This window comes from Mesoplodon mirus (assembly GCF_964341445.2).
Source record: "Mesoplodon mirus genome assembly, chromosome: 2".
In the NCBI taxonomy this organism is placed as follows: domain Eukaryota; kingdom Metazoa; phylum Chordata; class Mammalia; order Artiodactyla; family Ziphiidae; genus Mesoplodon; species Mesoplodon mirus.
In genome coordinates, this window is record NC_138977.1 from 137,701,408 (window position 1) to 137,727,394 (window position 25,987).

At 37.8% G+C, this 25,987-nt stretch overlaps 1 protein-coding gene across 3 annotated transcripts in view; it reads right to left on the minus strand.

The window, feature by feature from the left end:
* Window positions 1–25,987, minus strand: part of INTU (inturned planar cell polarity protein) — a gene marked incomplete at its 5' end in the record, with an annotated part of 82,628 nt that overhangs the window by 47,864 nt on the left and 8,777 nt on the right. For 2 of the 3 annotated variants that reach the window (XM_082633112.1, XM_082633111.1), the window contains 2 exons: window positions 11,056–11,594; window positions 25,453–25,662. In XM_082633112.1, the coding sequence (XP_082489238.1) occupies window positions 11,056–11,594; window positions 25,453–25,598 (685 nt within the window). Of the gene's footprint in view, window positions 1–11,055; window positions 11,595–25,452; window positions 25,663–25,987 lie in introns of those variants that run through there. The other variant, XM_082633113.1, reaches the window with a different exon arrangement.

The window sequence follows — 25,987 nt, forward strand, 5'->3', positions numbered from 1 at the left end:
ACAGTTGTGTGAGTATCCAAAACTGAAAAAGATCTAGAATTGGAACATTAAAAAGCATCTATTCTGATCTTCAAAGTACAATGGAAAATGTGGTACAGACATTCAGGGACTTGTTCAAGGTTATAAAGCTCATTAGTGGCAGAACTAATCTCCCACCCCACTCTTTCTTAAACTATAACGCAGCCCAACATTGCACCATAACTTAATACAACCTATGAATATTTAAAGAGATGAATATTCTCATTTTTATACAATTGGGAGAATTACATAAACCCAAGGGACAAATGGAAAATCTGTAGCCAAATATTGCACTTAACAAAATTGAATCTAACCACTTAGACTCACAGTAAAAAAAATTCAGCTGAAATTTTAATTAAATCCATGTGGTATATCATAACTCAATATGCTGTGCATTCACTGTTATTACTGATATGTGCCTACACACGTCTTTGTTTCAAAAGCCCCCAACCGCAATAAAACCTAGAGCATGTTTCGGTAAAAAATCTTCTTTTCCATGGCTTTTCTTTAAATGTGTATATTATCAAATCAGGTGGCTTTAATAAAGATCAGTGTTAAAATGGAAATTTACTTTCACAACATAAAGGTAATATCTAAACACCAGTGAGTATATTAATAGAAATACACATACCAAGGTTATTTTTTTCTCCTCATTCCCATCATTAGGAAATTGATTAAATAATTCATACTCATCCATTCATTAGTTTATCCAACAAATACTTATTGAGCATCTGCTGTATGCCAGGCACTGTTCTAGGCACTGCAGATAGAGAATTGAACAAAACAGACAAAAACCTCTACTCACATGGAGCTTAATACTCTTTGGGGAAGACAGATAATAAATATATATTGATATATATAGACAAAATAGTGTTGGTAGACAATTCTCCATTGGTCTCTCATATTTTTGTATATCTTAAAAGCCAAGGCACTGAAAGTCTGTGTTCTGGATTATCTTTTCAAGATTGTCTGTATAGCAAATAGCTTTGGATGAGATAGTGTCTCCCTCCAGAGCAAATGTACAGTACAATAACAATAAAAAAATACTGTATAAGATATATTAACAACATCTTATTGTTAATAATTGTTCTTTATAAAAGATTTATGTTCCCTAAGCTCCAAGTTCCTGTCCTTTAATGCAACCCACTATGTGTGTAGGGGTCACCTGGCCCTTTTCATGATGCCCTGTGGGAATGAGGGTTGGGGAACAGGTGAAACTGCCATTATTTTAGCTACTGCTATTCCTCACACACCCCCATCCCTTCATTCCTTGCTCTCCCTGATATCTATCATGTGGGAAAGAGGTTAAGTGCAGAGTGAGCATGAGTTTCTTAGGCCAGCCCTCTGAAAGCCTGCAATGACCTACACTAGGTTCAAATGCTCAAGAGATGCTATTCAGTTGAGAGTTCCTCAGGTTTGGGCACCAAGCCTTATATGATGGTCCGCTGTTGCAGCACTTTGAGCAACCTGGCAACTTTTCTTAAAAGAATTTTGAAATGTATAGAAATATCGAATCACTATGTTGTGTAACAGGAACTAACATAGGGTGGTAGGTCAATTATACTTCCAAAATAAACAAACAAACTCACAGAAAAGAAATTGGATTTGTGGTTACCAGAGGTGGGGGAGGAGAGAAGAGGGGAATTGGATGAAGGTGGTCAAAAGGTACAAACTTCCAGTTATAAGATAAATAAGTACTAGGAATGTAATGTACAACATGATCAATATAATTAACACTGTTGTCTGTTATATAACAAAGGTGTTAAGAGAGTAAATCTTGAGATCTCATCACAAGGAAAAATTTTTTTTTCTATTTCTCTAATTTTGTATCTATATGAGATGATGGTGGTTCACTAAACTTACTGTGGTCATCATTTCATGATGTATGTAAGTCAAATCGTTATGCTGTACGCCTTAAACTTAGTGCTGTATGTCAATTATATCTCAATCAAACTGGAAGAAAAGAGTAAGAACTTGCAAACTAAAATAAGCTTCCAACTTCAATTCAACTTGGAAAAATGAAAAAGCAACATACTCCCCTAATTATTTTTAAATAAGAGATTAAACAAGTGTACTATATCAAATTATTTATAGCTATCGTGATTTTAAAAAGGAAGGAAGGGGACTTCCCTGGTGGCACAGTGGTTAAGACTCCGCGCTCCCAATGCAGGGGGCCGGGGTTCAATCCCTGGTCAGGGAACTAGATCCCACATGCATGCTGCAACTAAGAGTTCATATGCCACAACTAAGGAGCCCACCTGCTGCAACTAAGACCTGGTGCAACCAAATAAATAGATAAATAAATAAATAAACATTTTTAAAAAGGAGGGAGGGAGAGAGAAAGAGAGAGAGAGATTGGGAGGGAGGGAGGTGAACACGATATAGAAGTACTGATGTATTGATAAAACAAAACCCCTTCTGGACCGTACCAACCATGAGTTCTACTGTCTATAGATTATTCTATCCTCAAGACACCTAAATAGTGAAAAGAGTTAAACCTTGCTCCTTTAAACTAAAACTCCATTGGATAATGTCCCAAATGACTCTTTTTTCCCCCTCCAAACCCTAATGAATACAGTTCTGTAGTTGAGTGTTATAGGAAGTATCATCTAAAAGCATCATGTCCAACAAACCTCTAAAAATAGGAGACATGTATCATCACAAAAGATATGAAAATAAATTTTAGAACAAGTGTAGTATATACACAATATTTTTAAACGTTTAGTAGAAAATTGTCTCTTTCTATAAAAGAAATGGTACATCCACTTCTCATTTTCCAGATACTTGCTTTCCTCACATTTTTCTGAGCACCTCTGTGAGGGGACTCAGAGATGGCAGGCTTCCTGGACATCACATCACTGCAGTGGGCAGCCTGCACTCCAGGAAAGTTCTTTCTCAACAAGTGCATGGGAGTCATTAGTATGCAGGGTCCCATTTCAAAGGCTGAAAGGAAATGAACTGCATGAATTGATTTGAATCGTTAAATAAGAAATAGTCTGAGAATTATTGATGGGTAGAAGTAAGAGGGAAAATTTATCAAGTTTATCAAGAGATTTCGTTCAAGAATCAAATAAAACATAAAGGGGGAGATCAGTTTATCAAAATGCTTAAGTAAATCCCTTTGGGTGATTGATTGGGCTTTTTCTTTGTTTTGTTTAATTACATTTTCTAAATGGTCTACCATAAGCATATATTATTACTACTGCAAAGAGAAAAAAATTAAAACTCACACACACTGTGGTAGGCAGAATAACTGTCCTCCAAAAATGTCCACATCCTAATCTCTGAAATCTGTGAATATGTTACTTTACATAGCTAAAGAGACTTTTCAGATGTAATTAAGTTAAGGATCTTGAGATTGGGAGATTATCCAAATGAGCCCAATGTAATCACAGGGTCTTTATAGGAAGGAGGCAGGAAAACCACAGTCAGAGAGAGACATGAAGATACTATGCTGCTGGCTTTGAAGATGAAGGGACCACAAGGCAACGAATGCAGGTGGCCTCCAGCAGCTGGCCAAGGAAAGGGGTTCTCCCCTGCGGCCTCCAGAAGGAATGCAGCCTTGTGAATACATTGATTTTAGTGCAGGAAGATGGATTTTAGACTTCTGACCTCCAGAACTGCAAGATGATATATTTGTGCTGCTTTAAATCACTAAGTTTGTGGTACTTTGTCATAGCAGCAATACAAAATTAATATACCCGCTTAACAGAACAAAGCAACTTTGGCTAAGCACCAAGTGAGAGCCAGGGACCATGAATGCTAAAGAATAGAAGGATATACAAGGTACACTTGGCAGTAACTGGAAAAAGAATAAATCAGTCTTGTTAGAAGCTGGTATTTACATACAAGAGGACTGGGAAATAGGTGTGAGACAGTGGGGTGGGATCAGATGGTGCATTTAAATGGATCATTTAGGGACTTCCCTGGTGGCGCAGTGGTTAAGAATCCGCCTGCCAATGCAGGGGACACATGTTCGAGCCCTGGTCCGGGAAGATCCTACATGCCACGGAGCAACTAAGTTCGTGTGCCACAACTACTGAGCCTGCGCTCTAGAGCCCACGAGCCACAACTACTGAAGCCTGTATGCCACAACTACTGAAGCCCGTGTGCCTAGAGCCTGTGCTCCACAACAAGAGAAGCCACTGCAATGAGAAGCCTGCGCGCCACAACGAACAGTAGGCCCCACTCACGGCAACTAGAGAAAGTCCCCGCACAGCAACTAGAGAAAGCCCGCACACAGCAACGAAGAACCAACACAGCCAAAAATAAATAAATAAATGTACATAAATAAATAACTAGATCATTTAAATTAAGCTGAATTTGACTTCAGAGGGGAAAGCATCTGGTTTTTGAAACATAGTTACATACTGCCATTTTATACATTCAAGTTAATGCATTTACTGACAAATTCTTAAGTTTTGAGAGAATAAAAATTATTGTATTTTTTTAACTTCAATATCAATCCCTCAACTATACCATGTAAGCACTAAACCAGAGAAAATTAAGGTCCCTCCCAACCTACCATTTTAGAATTCCTTGAATAAGTGTAGCTCATCTACTGTAACTACCATTCAGAATATTAAGTAAAACATCACATTCTCTGAAGATGATGGATAAGAAACTAGTGCCAGGTTTTTATTTCTCATTAAAATAGAAAATAATATTGCAGAAATGTTGTAAAAATTATTGATAACTATAAATTATTAATGGAACTATAGCCATGATTGTTTCTGCAAATTATTTTTAGTCTTTACCTTTGTTCACACAAATGAGGCATCAAGGATTTTTTTCCTTTTAAACTTCTCAAGTAATAAGAATTTTTATGCCGGTATACAGTTTTTAGAATTACAATTTTAATAGTCAAATAACATACAAATTTTATTAAATTATAATTTAAATAACCAGACCCTTGGTTTGACATTTTCATGCTTTTTATTATTACTAAAAAATGCTCAAATAAATGCTTTCGTGCACATAGCTTTTCCTGTTTTTACATCTAGGGTCAGCAAACTTTTTCTGTAAAGGGTCAGATCAGTAAATATTTTAGGCTCTGCAGGCCATATGGCCTTTGTCGCAACTCCTCAACTCTGACATTGTAGCTTGAAAGCAGCAATAAACAAATGAATGTGGCTGTGTTCCAGTAACATTTTATTTATGAACACTGATATCTGAATTTCATATAATTTTCATATGTCATAAAATATCACTCTTTTGATTTTTTTTTAAAACCATTGAAAAAGGTTAAAACCATTCTTGGTTTGCTGACTGTACAAAAATGGGTGGTGGGCCTGATTTGATCTGCTGGCTGCGGTTTGCAGATATGTCTTAGATTACTTCTTTAGGACAAATGTCTCAGAATGAATTAACTGGGTTAAACAGTACATTGTGGTAGTTTAACACTTATTTCCCAATTACATTTTGAAAGGATTAAATCATTTCTTTTCATTTTCATTTCAAAGAGAAATCTTTTGGCACTTTCTCCACCCATTCAAGTGAGCAACCTGGCAAGTGAAAGAGCTCTGTGAGTGTAATTCACAACCCATGGGTCTCAGATTTATCACTGACTGGCTGTCTGCTCTCGGGTAAGTCATGTGATTCCTTTGGTGCTCATCTGTAGGGGGAAGTAACAACCAGACGCTCTCAACAAAGGCCTAAAAACTCTAAAATTCTGTCTTTCCAGTGAACACACTGCTTCAGTGTCTTTCCTTTACTAGTGGTTCAAGTACCATGGGGAAAAGTATGGAGAAAAAATGACGTGCGAGAGGAGAGACAAACAAGTAGAGTTATTTTCATTAAGAACATCAAAATATTATACCTATTACAGGAGAAAATAAAAATGTATACCAAGTAATAGTCTGCAAAATATTAGAGAATAAAACCATACGTTATGTGTTCATAAAAATCAAATCTGTCTTTTCAAAAGAGCACTTCAGATATTTTAATTGGAAATAACCAAAATGTCCATCAACAGTGGAACGGAAAAATAAATAGTATGTATTCATACAACGGAATACTACATAGTGAGAACATGGATATTTCTCATAGATTATAAACTAAAGAAAATATAATAGAAACAAGAGAATACACACAATATACTTTCATATACACGAAGTTCAAGAAGAGGCAAAATCAACTCTGTTGATAGAAAAGTTCTGACTTTTAAAAGATTACCTTTGGGAGGGGGTACTGACTAGGAGGATGTACCATGGAGCCTTCTGGGTACCAAAAACATTCTATATCTTGACCTGGGTGGTAGTTACACAGGGACATACATATGTCAAAATTTACTGAGTATACATTTAAGATTTGTGCATATTATGGGTCATACCTCAATTAAAATGATTGTTAAAAGTAAATCCAAAAATACTTCCAAAATTTTTTAAAATTTAAAAGAGAAACTTAGCACAAATATTATACAAAACAAATCTATTTAGTGATCACAGGTGAGAACATTAGAAGTTGACACAAAAAGAGCTTGAAATAAAAACTTTGTTTATTCTTCATCAGAAAAAGTTTCCAGGGGTATGTGTGTCTAGAATATTAATGTGGGGACTTTCCTGGTGGTCCAGTGGGTACAACTCCATGCTCCCAATGCAGGGGGGTTCTGAAATCGATCCCTGGTTGGGGAACTAGATGTCGCATGCATGCCGCAACTAAGAGTTTGCATGCCACAACAAAGACCCAGCACAGCCAAAATAAATAATTAATTTTAAAAAAAGAATATCAATGTGTAATTTCTCTAACCCAAGCCTTCCCAATCCTTAAAAAAACATCTAGTTTAAAATGACCAAAAAATGGGTAATCTTGAAGACAAAAATAAATCACTGAGATGATATGCAGTTTCTAGGATGTAGATAAAAGGGGAACTTCTATTTGTTCTGAACTGAGTCAGTGGCTGGCTACAGATAGTCCAGGAGCTATCAACTGTCAAACTTTAACAGAAACACAAAAATAGAAATATAAAAAATAAACATGCAAGCCCTTGGCAGCAGGAACAGCAAAAATGGCACCAAAAAAGGTAGCAAGACCCCCAAGAATCCAGCAAAGAAGAATGAGAATAGAACAGAGTTCTGCTGTCGTAAATGGAAAGAAGAGTCACCCATCTCACTGTGCTGGTCAAGGGACTTCAGTCAACAGTGGGTCACCCTCCAGCCAGACAACAGCAGAAGTCACCCCAGCAAACTGCACTGACCAGGACAAAGCGTTCATGATCTTCCTGCCTGTGGGGTGACTGCAGTGTGAAATGTCACTATTAAAGAAGCAAGTGAGAAATTACCACCACAGAAGCACCTTGTGCGATTAGCAAACCCACCATGACATTAAAATCGTCCATTCTTGCAAATGGGTATGAACACATACCCAACTTGGAATAGGATTTCTGATCTTGATAAACAAGAGCATCTGCTCGATGAAGTATTCAAGGAGGAAGTCTCTTTCCTAACAGCGATTTATATCTCTGCTCTAAGGGGCATAAGGTAATATTCATTATTTATAAGCTTAACACCTGTGACTGATCAGAGAATTTTTAAAAAATTAATGCTGAAAAAAAAATCATCCATTCTTTAGTCCCAAAATTATATAATTAAAAAATATGGAACATAATCATAAAATTAAAAACTTAGAAAAGTAGAAATAACAATTATCCATAATGCCCCCACCCTAATCCAACACTATTAGCATTTTGCTGTATTGATATTAACTTCTAATTGTTTTCCCTGCATGTATTCTTTTTACATGGTTTATTCATTCATTCAGTAAATGTTTTTGAGGGCTTATTATGAGCCAACCATTTTGCTACGCATCAAAGATGAAATAATCATTTTATTCTGACAAATTTCCTTTTCTACTTATTAGTAAATCATAATCTTTTCTATTACAAAATTGAACTCATGAGCCTCATTTTTCTAACTTTTTATTGCTATTTAATACACATGCAGGAAAGTGCATAAATTGTAGTACAATGCAATGAATTATCACAAAGTGAACGCATCCATGTTACCTCACTCAGGTTAAAAGGTAGACTACTAGCATCTTGTGTATCTTTAAATTATTTTAACGATAAACAGTAGGACCACCCTGGTAGTTTTCCTCTCTCTGGTTCATTCTCTTTCCTCCCATACAGATGGTGCAAAGATCACGGCCAGAGGTAACTGCCATTCCTAGAAGGTTCAGCAGACTGGAGTATCAGGGGAAAGGAAATATGGAATAGGAGGCTCATTGGTCATAACCACCACTCTGTTAGGTTTCAAGAGAAAAGGGTAAAAAGAATTTTAGAGATCTGTCTATAACTCGGTCCAAATAGGCATTCCAAGCAGAAGCCCCAGGTGAGTATAAAGAGAATGTGTAGCCGAGGTTTCCCAGTATGTGGGATCATACAGTTATGGTGGTGGGCAACAACCAGGCTGGATTTCATAAGCAGGAATTCTGGTCTCCTTTGACAGAACTAACAGAACAAACCTTAGAGATATTTTGGTCCAATTCTGTAACTTGACAAAAAAGGAAGGTGAGGACCTGAGAGAATGTAAGTATGCATTAGCTCCTGTTCCAGTTACCTATTACTGCATAAGCAATCACCCAAAAAACTCAGTAGCTTCAAACGACAGCCATCCTTTGTAACTATGTGTGGAGATGGATGTTAACTAGACTTACTGCAGTGATCATTTCGGAGGATAAACAAATATAAAATCATTATGGTGTACGCCTGAAACTAATGTAATGTAATACGTCAATTATATCTCAATTAAAAAAAAAAAACAAAAGAAACAACCATCATCATTTATTGTCTCTCCCGGTTCTGGGGTCGATGGGGCTCAGCTGAGGTTATCACTCAGGGTTCCTTGTGTAGCTGCAGCCAGATGGTTGGGGCAGGAGTTACCGGGACGGCTTCTTCACTCACGTCTGATGGCTGTTCCTGAGCATGGCTGGGGCCTCAGCTGGGGCTATCAGCCAGAATGCTATGACTCAGGGCCTCTTCATGTGGCCTGGCCTTCCTCCCAGAATGGCGACAGGCAGAAGGTGCATCCCCTTTTATAAGCCCACTTCTTAAGTCTGTGTGTACAGTACCCATTAAGCTGTGGTCACAGACCCACCCAGATTCAAGGCCAGGGCAGTGGGGCACAGAAACACACACACATACCATAACTCTCCATGGGAGGAGTATCAACATCACACTGTAAGAAGAGAATGTGGAGATCTTGTTGCAACCATGTGGAATACACGCTTTGCACAGATGCCCTTCCTACAGGGTTCCTCCCTGCAAACCCTTATCATGGCACTTATTACACTGTGGGAAACTGTCTGCTTATTTCTGACCCTACATGAGCTCCACTACAGCATGAGCTCCTTAGGAGGAGTAACTGGATCATTAGAGTAATCTTTGTGCTCCTGGCATTTAGCAGGTGCTCAAAAAATTATCTAATGAATCAATGAACAAACAAAAAATTTGGACTTAAAGAAATATTTTGAAATGTTTCTAAAGAATCTATAAAAGTTCCTTTATCAAAATCTCTCAGGTTGGGTCAACTTAAGACCATCAGCTTGGAGAACTGTTACTACCTGTAAGTTTTGTTAACAACATATCCTCATCTTTTTTTTTTTTTTTTTTTTTTAAAGAAGATGTTGGGGGTAGGAGTTTTTATTAATTAATTAATTTATTTTTGCTGTGTTGCATCTCCGTTTCTGTGCGAGGGCCCTCTCCAGTTGTGGCAAGTGGGGGCCACTCTTCATCACGGTGCGCGGGCCTCTCACTATCGCGGCCTCTCTCGTTGCGGAGCACAGGCTCCAGACGCGCAGGCTCAGCAGTCGTGGCTCACAGGCCCAGCAGCTCCGTGGCATGTGGGATCCTCCCAGACCAGGGCTCGAACCCGTGTCCCCTGCACTAGCAGGCAGACTCTCAACCACTGCGCCACCAGGGAAGCCCCCATATCCTCATCTTTAACTAATCTATCTTTAGGTAAATAATCTATCTCTAGGTAACTAGTCTATCTCTAGGTAACTAACCTATCTCTGGGTAACTAATCTATCTGTGGGTAACTAGTCTATCTCTAGGTAACTAATCTATCTCTGGGTAACTAGTCTATCTCTAGGTAACTAACCTATCTCTGGGTAACTAACCTATCTCTGGGTAATGAATCTATCTCTGGGTAACTAACCTATCTCTGGGTAACTAATCTATCTGTGGGTAACTAGTCTATCTCTAGGTAACTAGTCTATCTCTGGGCAACTAGTCTATCTCTAGGTAACTAGTCTATCTCTGGGTAACTAGTCTATCTCTAGGTAGCTAACTTATCTCTGGGTAACTAACCTATCTCTGGGTAATGAATCTATCTCTGGGTAATGAATCTATCTCTGGGTAACTAACCTATCTCTGGGTAACTAATCTATCTCTAGGTAACTAATCTATCTTTGCTACTAACTCAAACATACCCAACAGCTTAAAATGTATCAGCAACACAAAATGCTCATCTTAACATATATTCAGAATAACTTGTGGATTCCTTATTTTCCCCTCAAAATTGGTGGGATATTTTATGACAAGCACCCTTAAAAGGAAATTTACGTATAACACCAATGTTGCTATATATGCCATAGGAAACAGTTTAAAACTACTCCAAGAACCCGGGGCACTTAAGTGCAAGCATACAATTTTAAAGTATTTTTATTCATAAATTATATATTTTTGTATCATGTTATTGGATATAGGTCATTCAAACCTAAATTATCACTGTACAGTCAACTTTTCTTTTTCTTGTCAGCAAAGAAAACCAAGATGAAATAAAATTATATAAAAACTTGAAAATTAGTTAAGATGTTCCCTGGCCTAACAAGGCACACATGTGTATTCAATGCACTAAAGTGCTTGTCTTAAGAATGCTGTGCATTGCAGTACACAATCCTTCCAATTTCACTACTGTCCCAAATATCGTCAGGCAGCCCTTAATTGGTTGAGACACTGGGTATAATTCTGTTTTGATCACTTTCCTCACAAAGCATCATCAACCATTAACCCTGAAAACAAGGACCAACAGGACTTACCAATTAATATCTGACCACTCTTCATAGCAGATCCTCCTGGCAGCAGGCCATGGACCACAAGCTTCTCTCCACTGCCCTGTTTTCCACTTCTTCTCCAGCTCCACTTGGTCTGATGGATAATCCCAATCAGTACTTCCAGAAGCTTGAGCTGCTCTTTGGCTTTTGTGACAGTTAGCTTTTTGGGGTTCACGTAAACGTTCACATCTTTGTACCGCTGTTGGACAACAACTCCTGTTTTCTGATTGGACTGATGCTTTAGAATGGATACTGGCCCACTGGCATTGCTATTTTTTTTATTATAGCGCTTGGGTAAAAGTTTTTTACTTTTTAAAATCTTGGTAAACCGCTTGAGTTTGGGTTCATACTTTTTTCCTTCTTTGTAATCATCCTCTTCAATAATAATCTCGTTTTCGCTGAACCTGACATGGTTCACAGTAGGTGTCTCAGGAAGAAGGCTTTCTTCTTCATCCTCACTCAACTCCAAATAAAATAGCTCTCCATTCTTCTGCACACTGTCCAGCCATTCAGGCTCCAGGTCACTGTGAAAAAGAGAAAAGATAATCTAAATCGCAGCCAAACATGGGAAAAACAGTTATGCCTTTCCGGCAGGCAGGTAAGGGTAGGGGTTGAGGTGCGGGGAGATGGGAAGGGTGAAAGTTCTTTGATTATTTCAGAGTCTCCTCACTGATTCTAATTTATTATGAGCATCAACATTATTTCCTGTAGAATGCTTTTTGTAGAGCCTTGAAGAACTGGGGCTGGAGGAGATGGAATCAAAATGGCATAGTGATAGAAAAGAAAAATTAAAAAAGAGATGGCCCCCTTCTAGAATCTAAGGTTCTATTTTGTTTTTTAAATTTAATTCAGTCCCTGTGTGGTTACTGTTCACTTTAGACAATTTCACTGGACAATGATTTACATTAGTAGTTGATTATACAATTATATACACAGATGTGAGACATTCAGAAGTTGCACATAAAAATATCCTATGTGCAAAGAAATTATTCAGCATGGCTGACATGTTAAAACAAAAGTGAAAGCCTACCAGTATTAAAAGATTTTGTTTATATAATAAGTTTTCAAAAAAGGAACATTTACCCACCACGAACTAAAATCTTTGCTGAAAACAAATAGTTTGTAATCACAGTTAATAATAATCACTTCTGTAGCCTATAATTTCATTAAATTCCTTTTAATGAATAACTGTAGTAAGAAAAGTAAACCACACATTACATGATTCATCATGTGATTATAAAAAACTTTTAACTGGGAAGTAGGCCATTGAAAAACACAAAATTATTTTTATTAAAATGATTCAAAGAGCATTAAAAAACAAAAATACCCATCTTAGGGTAACAGACCTAACCACAAACTCTACCCTGTTCAATGTTATGAACAGTTTACCTTTCAAACTGCTATTCTTTAAAGCAAAACTGGTTACAGTGGAAGAACTAACATGTGGAGAGACTTTTCAGAAACATGAGCTGTAATATCCTGGCACGATATAATTTGTGTTCTAATCATTCAATCAGTTAGAAGACATCTGTTTTCTGCAGTGTTTATTAGCAATCCTGGCTCTTTTTAACTTAAAAGTCAAGTGTCTCTTTCTAAATACTGTGAAAATTCATCCAAAAAATGCACTATTCTATTAATCAGAAACTAACCACTACACTGGTCTGTAGTTGGTAATTAACATAGAATTTTCAACTATATATGAATGGTTAAAAAAAAAAGGCATAACTATCTCCAGATATCAAAACTAACATTTCTTTGGCACTTGCTGGTTCCCAGTGTGTGGAATCATTTTAGGCACTTAGCACTACTTACTGTGGATTATTCACCATATCAGTTGTTTTGACATATCTGTCTGTACCTGCAGAAATCAGTATTTAATATCTCTGTAGTTTTACTCTGATGAGTCTAAATAACTGTGTCCCCACCATAAAAAATTTAGATAACAATGTACCATAATTTAAAATGGCACAGGGACTTCCCTGGTGGTCCAGTGATTAAGAATCCATCTTGTACAACCCTCAGAATGGGAGAAAATATTAGCAAATGAAGCAACTGACAAAGGATTAATCTCCAAAATTTATAAGCAGCTCAGGCAGCTCAATAACAAAAAAACTAACAACCCAATCCAAAAATGGGCAGAAGACCTAAATAGATATTTCTCCAAAGAAGATATACAGACTGCCAACAAACACATGAAAGAATGCTCAACATCATTAATCATTAGAGAAATGCAAATCAAAACTACAATGAGATATCATCTCACACCAGTCAGAATGGCCATCAACAAAAAATTAACAAACAATAAATGCTGGAGAGGGTATGGAGAAAAGGGAACACTCTTGTACTGCTGGTGGGAATGTGAATTGGTACAGCCACTATGGAGAACAGTATGGAGGTTCCTTAAAAAACTACAAATAGAACTACCATATGACCCAGCAATCCCACTACTGGGCATATACCCTGAAAAAACTATAATTCAAAAAGAGTCATGTACCAAAATGTTCATTGCAGCTCTATTTACAATAGCCTGGAGATGGAAACAACCTAAGTGTCCATCATCGGATGAATGGATAAAGAAGATGTGGCACATATATACAATGGAATATTACTCAGTCATAAAAAGAAACGAAATTGAGCTATTTGTAATGAGGTGGATAGACCTAGAGTCTGTCATACAGAGTGAAGTAAGTCAGAAAGAGAAAGACAAATACCGTATGCTAACACATATATATGGAATTTAAGAAAAAAAAAAGAAAATGTCATGAAGAACCTAGGGGTAAGACAGGAATAAAGACACAGACCTACTAGAGAATGGACTTGAGGATATGGGGAGGGGGAAGGGTAAGCTGTGACAAAGCGAGAGAGTGGCATGGACATATATACACTACCAAACGTAAGGTAGATAGCTAGTGGGAAGCAGCCACATAGCACAGGGAGATCAGCTCAGTGCTTTGTGACCACCTGGAGGGGTGGGATAGGGAAGGTGGGAGGGAGGGAGATGCAAGAGGGAAGAGATATGGGAATATATGTATGTGTATAACTGATTCACTTTGTTATAAAGCAGGAACTAACACACCATTGTAGAGCAATTATACTCCAATAAATATGTAATAAAAAAAAAAAAGAATCCGTCTTGTAATGCAGGGGACGCTGGTTCAATCCCTGGTCGGGGAACTAAGATCCCACATGCCACAGGGCAACTAAGCCCACACGCCACAACTAGAGAGACCGTGTACCACAACTACAGAGCCCACATGCTCTGGAGCCCGCATGCTACAACTAGAGAGAAGCCCACGTAGTACAAGGAAGAGCCTGCACATCGCAACAAAAATTCCCGCCTGCCACAACTAAGACCCGACACAGCCAAAAGATTAATTAATTAATTAAAAAATAAAATAAAATGACACAATGAAAATACCATAATTAAACACAATTACTTATGAAGATATATATTAATTAGAAAATGAATGAAATTTACTTGCTTTATAATCTCACCCTTTTAATCTGGTCTGTCGTTTGTATGAGAGATATGTGACACCAAAGAAACATTTTTCCCTCTCTGCTAAACATGAAGATGGTTCACCTAATTCTCTAAAACTTGGAATTTATACTTTTTTTGGGGGGGGGGGCACTGTGTTGTGGCACACAGGATCTTAGCTCCCGGGATCAAACCCGGGCCCCCTGCAGTGGAAGTGCAGAGTCTTAACCACTGGACCACCAGGGAAGTCACTTATTCTCTAAAATATGAATGCGAAACCACTTTTTGGTTATGATTTAATGATCCCTGCAGGTGGAGGTGCCACAGGGGGTGGCATTCAGTTGTGGAACAAATAAACAGTGCCAGGCATGGTGGACAGTACTGGAATTACAAAGATGAAAACCTCAGTTCCTTCCCTTGTCTAGTGGGGAAGAGAAACTGAGAAGGAATTCATGACAATACACATGGTAGGTGCAAAAGAGAGGTCATCCAGCTTAGCCTGGGGTTGAGGATGAGGTCAAGGGAGACTTCTGGCAGAGGAGACCCCAGAGGTGAGTTTTAAAGCAACTGTCTGGGGAGGAGGGCTTGGGGAGCTGAGGGGGAAGACAAGAAGAGAATCCCAAGCAGAAGTACCAGCACAAGCAAAGGCCTTGAGGGGTAGTCCCCATAGCCTATGTGGATAACTAAAGCTCGTCTGCGGTTGCCAGAGTGGAGGTGGTGAGGTAGGGAATGAGAGGAGAAGTCTAATTTTGCAAGTTGTAATTTTGCAAGCCCTTTTGGACTCTGGCAAAGGGTTTGGGTTTTGTTGTGTAGGTAAGAGAGCATCAGTGAAGAGTTTTAGGTAGAGGGGTTTACATGTTAGAAATCCCTGAATAGATCTACTTTGACAGGACAATAGAAGAAGGAATTGAGGTGGACAAGATTCAAGATAAGAGGCCAGGGGCTTCCCTGGTGGCGCAGTGGTTGAGAATCTGCCTGCCAATTGAGGGGACACGGGTTCGAGCCCTGGTCAGGGAAGGTCCCACACGTCGTGGAGCAACTAAGCCCGTGTGCCACAACTACTGAAGCCCACGCCCTAGAGCCCATGCTTCACAACAAGAGAAGCCACCACAATGAGAAGCCTGTGCACAACTAAGAGTAGCTCCCGCTCGCCGCAACTAGAGAAAGCCCATGCAGCAGCAAAGACCCAACGCAGCCAAAAATTAATTAATTAATTAATAATAAAAAAAAAGATAAGAGGCCATTTAGGGGGCTGTTTCCGTAGTCCAACCAAAGATGATAACTAAGGCAATTGTAGAGGAAATGGAAAGTAGGAAAAACATTTGAGAAATGCTTGAAAATCACCAGGACGTTGAGACTGATTAGATGCGATGATGAGGGAGAGGAAAGAACTGGTGTTGACTAGATTTCTAGTTGGTGACTGTACTTTCATGCACACATAAGCACAGACTCATTTTATATAAATGGGCACGTAATTATCATACATGTCATTCTCCCTTCCTACCTTTCACTGACATGTTAAAAATCTGTGTTCTAAACAACAAGGTCCTACTGTATAGCACAGGGAACTACTGATATATTCAATATCCTGTGATAAAGCATAATGGAAAAGAATATGAAAAACAATATAGATATATATGTATAACTGAATCACTTTGCTGTATACCAAAAACAAACATCGTAAATCAACTATACTTCAATAAAAATTCTTTTTTAATCTGTGTTCTTATAATCATATAAAACATATATAGGGTTATTTGTTACTGTTTGTTTTGAAAAAGTGAGTGGAATCTATACACACACACGCACACACACACACACCCCTTTATCATTTATCACTAAAAAAACAATTTAAAAACCTCTAATGGCTACATTAAGGGATGTAGCATGAGGGATGTAGCACATTTGGTCACTCACCTACTGATAAGCTTTGTGTTCATTTTTCTTTTTCTTTTTTTTTTTTTTTGCCCCTTTGGACAACAATACAGTAACCATTCTTTTATGTAGGGGTATAGATAGATAGATAGATAGATAGATAGGTGTCTTTACCCTAAGACTATACCAATTCACATTTCTACCAGCAATGAATGAGATCCACTTTCTTAAGCTATTTAAAAAATATTTCACTTTAAGCAGAATAAATTTTTTTAAAAAGGGAGAAATTAAAAGAAGGGAGAAAAGAGACAGGAATAAAGACAAGGAAATGAACATAGGAAACTGAAAAAGAAGACACAACATATAGTAAAAAGAAAATGACCCGAGAGGTCACAGACCTTGGTTCAAACACTGTTCTATTGAGATTTTCACTTTTCTAAGCTTTAGGTTTCCTTTTCCAGAAAACAGATTATAGCTACCTCACAGGGCTGTTATCAACAGCAAATAAAATAATGTGCCTGGCATGGTAAAGGCCAAATAAATGACAGTTCCCATCCTCTTGCACCACAGTCAGAACTGGAGAGAAACTTACACCTTTATTAGATATAGCTCCTGTACTTCTGCACTTTTCCAACCCCTAGCAATAAATGAAGATGCCTCCAATGATCTCTATTTACTAGATTCCAGGCTAAGTGCTGGTAAGATATGAACCAAAACTAGATACTGCCTTTAAGGCCACAGTTCAGGATTCCCAAAAGGTTCCTTATTCCTACTACAGGTGATTACTTCCTATTTAGAAAAACATCAAGAGCATAACTGATTAACGTATCAGAAAGTTTAACAGAGTTGGAAAGACTGTACTCTCAAACTAGTTCTATTAGAATGGAGGGGGTGTATTAAAAACAACAATAAAACAAAACCGCCAACTTTTCATTGTAACTATTTATTAATAATGAAATTAATATTATATATAGACACTCTTCACTTCAGGAGATGGAGCTTAATCTTTCCTCCTCTTTAGTGTAGACTGGACTCAGTGACATGCTTTCAAAGAACAGAGTATGGAAAATGAAAAACAGCGACTTCACAGTGAAGAAACCTGGCAGACATCACCTTAACCAAGTGATCAAGGTTATGAAAAACAAGGAAGGACTGAGAAACTACTGCAGACCAGAGGAGACTTAAGGAGATGTGATGACTAGATGCCATATGATACCCTGGATTGGATCCAGGAACAGAAAAAGGACATAAGTAGGGGAATGGTGAAATCTGAATAAAGTCTAGAGTTTAGTTAACAGTATTATAGTAATGTTAATTTCTTAGTTTTGAAAAATGTACCCTATTTGTGTAAAAGGTTAACATCAGAGAAAAACTGGGTGAAGAATTTACATGACTTCTCTGTACTATCTTTTCAACTTTTCTGTAAATCTAAATGTATTCCAAAATAAAATATTTTTTTAAGTTTTTTTTTAAATTAATTTATTTATTTATTTTTGGCTGCGTTGGGTCTTCATTGCTTCTTGTGGGCATTCTCTAGTTGCGGCGAGCAGGGGTTACTCTTCATTGCAGTGCACAGGCTTCTCCTTGTGGTGACTTCTCCTGTTGTGGAGAATGGGCTCTAGGCAGGTGAGCTTCAGTAGTTGTGGCACGTGAGCTCAGTAGTTGTGGCGCACGGGCATAGTTGCTCTGCCACATGTGCGATCTTCCCAGACCAGAGCTCAAACCCTTGTCCCCTGCATTGGCAGGCGGATTCTTAACCACTGCACCACCAGGGAAGTCTAAAATATTTATTTTTAAAAAAGAATTAAATCTAGCAGTTTTAATTAATATTTTTATAATACATGGGTTACATTAATCAATATTAATATAAATATTCTTTCTTTTTTTTCTGGGAGCCTATGGTGCAAGCTGCAAAGCTGTCATTGTGCAAATGTCTTTCAATGAGATCTTTATTTTGTGCATTCTACTTTGCTCTAAACAGAAATAACTATATACTTATAGTCTGCCTGCAAAGTTTGACGGCACTATAATTGGTTTCAAGGCCCTAAATGATGTGGTAAATGTGAGCAGAGTCCTTCTTACCAAAGAAAAACTTGCTAATTTGCAAATAAACAAGTCCACTTTCATAAGCTCTAACAGTATATTAAAGAAAATGAACTTCAGATAATGCTTTTAAGTTTCTCAATTACTCAGGTGTTTCAAAATTCTATGTTGATACTAAATCTTTTTTTCTTCTTCTAAGTTATTGAATCTCTCAGGTCCTTAGTTGCGTTAATGTCAGCATTTTTCACCAAATGAAGTAGTATCACAATTTCCTTGGCCACCACAAGAAAAAACATTAACAAAATAGCCAGCCCTCATGGCACATTTCCTTAAGGAAAACAGACTTTTGTTACTACTTCAAACCTGTTATAATACTTTTTTTTTCTTTTTTTTCATTTTAGTGGGGAAAGCACAATGTGCTTTACCAAAGTGGCCAACACATGTAGTTACATAGTTATATAGTGCCTATTAAGGTACAGCAGGACAATCCTAGGTACAGAGACAAACCACACAAAATAAAAACACCATGACAAATTATCATGGATTCTATCTGGGGCTTGTTCAGTAAGTACGGGTCTGCCTAATGCGTTTCTGTGTTTTCATTTCTGTGTTCTGTCTACCAGCAATACCTAGTTTTCATCCCCGAAGTCTTTTGATTGTTTTCTAAAAGGAAACCATGATTTTAAGGGTTAAAATCTATGCTAGCTGTTACAGCAGCTTGAGGAGGTGGGGAACCTGGTGGGAGCTGATGATGCTGCTTCTAGCCCAGCCAGTTACCACTGGAACAAATGTGAAGCATGTCAGAGAAGAAGGGATCAGCCAGTGAACTACTAACTGTGTAGTCAATGCATGAAATAAATTTTTACATCAGGAACACATCTTCACTAGAACTATGCTAATAATGACCCCATTCCCTACCCCAGCCCTTCTGCTAAACAGGGCATGTCTACATATCACTAAGTTAAGGATACGATCTAACTCTAGTAGCTGAAATCAAAGACCAGCAAATCATTTTTTGATAGGGCTTTATTGTGCTTTTAAAGATGTCAGGTGGACAGAGAGCTCATCACCTAGCTGAAATGCAAGTGACAAAAGTGAGGAATGAAAACTGCTATAGGAGAAAAATGTTATTGGAGAAATTAAGTCTAAGAGGGATCAAATAAGGTCCTAGGAGAAGGTGGCACTTAAATGAAAACTTGAATGATTGTGACAAGCAGAGATAGGAAGAAAAGGTGTTTCAAACAGAGAACAAAGTATCAATACATATAAGTGTAGGTATGAAAGAAAATGTTAGGAATGAGAATGGGTGAATATTTCAGTGTAGTAATATTATGAACTGAATGTTTATGTTCCCCCAGAATTTATATGTTGAAACATTTCCATCCAATGGGATGGTGTTAGGAGGTGGGGCCCTTGGGAAGTAATTAGAATTGGATGAAGTCATAAGGGTGCAGCCCTCACGAACGGGATTAGTGCCCTTATAAGAGACACAGGGAACTTGCTTCTCCTCTCTGCTATGTGAAAATACAATGAGAACTTGCAGTCTGCAACCTGGAAGAGGGCCCTTACCAGAACCTGACCATGCTGATATCCTGATCTTGGACTTCCAGCCTCCAGAACTGTGAGAAATACATTGCTATGGTTTATAAGCCACTCAGTCTAGGATTTTTTTTTTTTTTTTGGCCACACCACACGTCTCGTGGGATCTTGGTTCCCTAACCACAGATTGAACCCATGTCCCCTGTGGTGGAAGTGCAGAGTCCTAACCACTGGACAGCCAGGGAATTAATTCCCTTGGATGTTTTTTAAATAGTGGCCAGAGCTAAGACAAACAGGAATACAGGTGACTTAAAGGAAGATCATCAAAGATGAGATCAGATAGGCTAGGGACAGATCTAAAAGAGCTTTTAAAAGCATCCTAAGGAATCTGGAGTTTATTTGGGAGGCCATCAAGCTTTTGAGTAGAAAAATGATTTAAAAGACTTTTCTTTTTTTAGAGCAGTTTCAGGTTCACAGCAAAACTGAGCAGAAGGTAGAGTGACTTCCCATATACTCCTTGTCCCCCCACTTGCATGGCCTCCTCCATTATCAACATCCCTCACCAGAGTGGTACATGTTACAATCGATGAACCTACATTGACACAACATAATCACCTCAAATCCACAACTTACATTATGGTTTACTCTCGTGGTGTACAATCTATGGGTTTGGACAAATGTAAAATGACATGTATCATCCACCATTATAGTATAATTATAGTATCATACAGATACATACAGTATCTGTATAGTATTATACAGATACTATATGATATTATAGTATCATATAGTATCATACAGTTCCACTGCCCTAACACAATTGTCCTAATATTTTAAATTTTGAAATAAAAGTCAAAATAGATGAAGGCCCATCAAGTTTCCCAGTACCAGGAAGATAGTTTTCATGTTAAAGAAAAGCATGTCTTTTCTAGGTCATCGACACAAAGACTTCATTTCCAAAGAGGTAGAAATGTTTACACATTCAGCCTTTATTTTCTCTTTAAGTACTTGCCCCTTAGTATATAGCAGTCTTGAGACATCTTGTAAAACAGTAAATTATAACCAAGAATTCTCCTAATTCTGAATCCCTCAAGACCAGAGAAAACTCGATGAAATGAAAATGTTAACACTTTCAGGTTTTCTGACTCCTACTCTTAATCTAGTACTTATTACTCTGTACCAGGATGCCTCTCATAATAATCTGTTGAAAAAATTATTCCGACACTGCAGATGTGCTATGAATACTAACAGAATTAAATACTTCTCATTTTCAAAAGTCTCAGTTATTTCAGGCTACATTATAAAGACATTCCATTGTAATTGAAGTGGTTGAATTCTCTGAATAATACAGTCATCAGCAAACAAACCTGAAGTATTACTGTTAGTTTTTAAATCTTGGCCTTCTCCTCCTGATCACAGGGATGACCTGGTTAAGCAGGTGGATATCTACTTCATTTTAGTTAGCTTCGCTGGTAATATTCATGCATGTGTTTAATTCTATTTTTGATCCAAACTGCCACATTATATCTTTTTGTAGTAGGTTCTCTAAGAGAAAAATTATTTAGAAAGCAAACTCTGGCAGCTGTATGGGAGAAAGACTGAAAACAGGAGAAATTAGAGGCACCCAGACCAGTTAGACAACTGGTGTATGGGAGACGCAAGGCAGTGCCTGTGAGAAGCAGGAGGAGGTGGTGGGGTGGATATCAGAAAAGCAAGTCAACAGGGCTGGAGACTTACTAGATCTGAGGACCTGAGTAAGAAGAGAGTGAGGTCAGCAAATGAGATGGGCAACACTAGAGGAGAAACAAGGCAGACAATGAATTCTCTTCAAACATGCTGAGCTGGAAGCATACAGAGATGCTGGCAGAGAATTACCATGTCTCATCATAAACCTAGTTACATACTATTTGACTTTTTAATCTATATAATTTGATAAAAGAAAAATTAAATTAAAAGGAAAAAGTCAAGGTTCAGAGCAGGAGAGAAAAAGGAAAATATTATACTAAATTGATATTAATATATTACATCACAACTTTGAATGAAATATTTTTATTCTTCGAGTAGCACATTCCCAAGTTAAAACCCAAGAAAAAGATAAATTTTGATATATCCATGGAACCCAGTTCAGAAATAAAAAGGTAAGAACTACATCTAGGCAACAACATGAATGAGTCTCAAAATAATTATGCTGAATAATCACAAAGAAAAAAATAATTATGTTGAATCCTATTTAGAAATAAAAAGGAAATCCTATTCAGAAATAAATGGAATCCTATTCAGAAATAAATCCTATTCAGAAATAAAAAGGAACGAACAACATATAGGCAACAAAATGAATGGTCTCAAAATAATTATGCTGATTAAAAGAAGCCAGACAAAAAAGGGAGTCCATACTACATAACTCCATTTTTATAAGACTCTAGAAAACACAAACTCAGCTATCATTACAGAAAGCAGATTAGTGGTTATGAAGAGTGAGGCAGGCATGAGTAGTATGAGGGAGGCAAACGGGGAAACTTTTGGACGAGATGGATATGTTCATTATCTTGACAGATGTATACATGTCAAAACTTATCAAAACTTAACCGTACACTTCAAACATGTACAGTTTATTGTATGTCAATTATACTTCAGTAAAGTTGTTAAAAAAAACCCAGAAAAAAAAATTAAAGGACATATTTTCCTTCTTCTCCAGTCATTCTTCTTATTGTCAGTGGAAGCTCCTTAGCATTTTATAGCTAAATTCTCTTTTTAAAGTATCCTTTTTTTCTCTCCATCAGTCAAGGCTTTAAAACTCACAACAATAAACAAGTTACTCTGAAAAATCAAAAATTTAAGTCATAAAACGGATGACTTTGGCCAACATGAACCAATGTGGCTTCAATGAGTTGGGTAATTGTAAACCAAAGCAAAGAAAGCATGGCATTATTGCAAGTAAATGTATGATTTCTGTTATTTCAACATTGGAACTAGTCAGGACTTCCCTAGTGGCGCCGTGGATAAGACTCCGTGCTCCCAGTGCAGGGGGCCCAGGTTCAATCCCTGGTCAAGGAACTAGACCCCTCATGCATGCCACAACAAGAGTTTGCACGCCACAACTAAAGAGCCCACGCACTGCAACTAAGGAGCCCGAGAGCTGCAACTAAGGAGCCCACCTGACTCAGCTAAGACCCGGTGCAACCAAATAAGTAAATAAATAATTTTTTTTTTTAATACTGAAACTAGTCAATGGTTTCCTCAACCCAACCCACCCTCCAGTATTACCTCTGAAGCTTCCTCAGGAACTTGTCAATATGCCAGGTTAAGATGTACTGCACCAATCTAAAAATTTTCTCTTATGTCTTAAACAAACCTATTAAAAGTACTATACCAGAATGTACCCTAAAGACATTTTATCTAAAAAATGATAAACTTATTAATTCTATATTGACAATCACTTGCAGCTCAAACTGGTTTTCAGTTTCAAAGCATGCAAGAAACAATGATAATTTCCAGAAAGAATATGCAGAAGTTAACTAGAGCCCTGAAAGTTCAGGATACTTTATGTGAATCAATAAGTAGCATAACTTCTTTAATAACCTCCATGTAGGCAATGAAAGACAATAGGCAATTCATATATCTTAGCTTTGATGAGAAAGCTTAGGTTCGCATCCCTATACCTTGGATCCACATGTTCCAGTGTCCTGTCCATGCTGGGAAGCCCACCTTTTGCACTGGTGACGCTGCAGCTTAGGGAAGTAAATACCATAAGGAAGAAACAGAACAGAAGCCTACCTGGTCAGTGTATATCAACTCTCATGTCCTAAACACCAAGAAGCGACCACCATAATCTGAATCTTGGTAGGACTTGAAATATAGACCAGCCAAAGAGTTTACAATCGAGATTTCCTGTACTTTAATTATTAGGATGATAAAGACACTGGAATATGTGGAGTGATCAGTGAATGACTGATATAGAAAGTTTAATGCCCATTTTTTAAAAAACTAAAATATTATATATATATATATGTGTATATATATATATATGCACACATGTATTCCAAATCACAAAATGCTTTGAAATAAGTTTTCTAACATGAGTTCTCAGCTTGCTTATTTCCTAGAAGAAAGGACTAGCTCATTTATTCACTCATCAAAATCAATGCACCCCATTTGAAATCAGGTCTCTTAAATTTCTCCACTGACAACATTTGGCTGTGTGACCATGGGAATATTATAGATTCTCTCTGGGTTAAAAATGTGTGATTCTAAGATGTAGAGAAAGCAAGAATTTGAATCTCACACTGTCTATGGCTCCCATAGCAAGACCAAATAAGGTTCTACATAATCCATACTTCCTTCCAGCAGCCTTGCTTGATAGCCATGAGTTTTGTAATTATTTTTTAAACGACCACAGTAGAAGATTGTACAAAGTATTTGATCCTTAAATTTGTTCAAGTCTTCCAGAATATAATCTGTCCTCATTAAGCCTCTAGAATATAATTAAGCAGCCATTAGTGATGGTTTTCTCCCTTGTGCTTTTAAAGATAATGATAAAAATGTTTTACATACCTATGGGTGAAAATAATTGCCAAGTAACTGATACTCCTAAATACACATTAAATACCTGTAACTGTTATTTCTAAATACACATAAAATGTCATCCTAAAAATGACTATATATGGCAGTCACTGATTGATGCTTTGGCACCAGAACCTTTTCAATGCTAGTCATTTCCAGCTACTGCTAATTACTTTGACTTTTCTAATCTATAGCAGTAAGGGATAAATTCCTTCAAAACTGAAGTAGCATTGGGTACTGTGAATAAAAATAACTTTTTCATTATTTTTAGGGATAAGAAAGTAGAAAATAACACTTAGATATTCTGTATTTAAAAATTACATTATAACATAAAATAGAAAACAAGAAAACCATGGGAATGTATAGGAAAATACAGCAGAAATACCCCCCAAAATGCTGAGAGGTTGTTCTCGATGGTGAGGCTAGGGTGGATTTTCTTTCTTTTATGTATATATTCATTTTTATAACCATAAAAATCTACATAATTTTAATAGTTGACATAAAACGTGGAGGGTGCACTTCACTCTAAACACTAATGAGGTTAAAGTCACAAAGATCTTGACACCAAAGCAAGAAGCCACTGCGACAGAACAGAATTTTATGAACACTCTAACAGATAGATACACTCTCATATATTATAGAACCGACCATAAAGAAGAGAACCTCCTCCTCTGAAAATCACAAAAACCTAAAGTAACAAAGAATGGCACAGTCATTTCGGCTCACATTACCACACAATTGAAACGTGGTGCAAATAAACCCCACTTATTATAGAACCTCAAACACTCAGTCTCTACCACGCCAACACTCTCGAATTCCCCCCAGCCTACGTGTACACTCTCGAGGCAGAAGGAATGGATTTAATTGTCCCTCTTCGAGAACCTTACTCATAATCGGTACTTGTAGAGGAGTATGAACCCGAGTCGCTGACCGGATCTTCAGGATCACAATTCTCATCTTCTTCTTGTGAGGAAGGGTCTCCAGGAAGTCCCTCTGGGCTCTGACGTGAACCGCACAACGCCGGAGACGCCATCAGCAGGGACGCAGCAGCTACAAGTAAGGTAATTCAAATCTCGCAGCTACGGCTTGCCGGGGCCGCCATGTTGCCTCCGCTCGGGAAGGGGTAGGGGACACGTGACCACTAATCCTCAGCTTCAATTGGTGGCAGCTCAGGTTGCCAGGGAGACGAGGAAGCTTCCCTGAGAGAACCGAGACGACTGAACGGAGCCAATGAACTTGAACTTCCAGGAGGGTATCCGGGAGGAATGGAAGAAGCTGAAACTTAACCACTTCCACTCTCCTAAACACACTCCTTTGGAGCAGCGTAACTTATTAAAACTGGCGGAGGCCCACTGTTTTGTTTTCTTGCGGTTTGCACTTTGTTTCTACGCTGAACAGCTCTCCAAAACCTTAGAGGCGCTC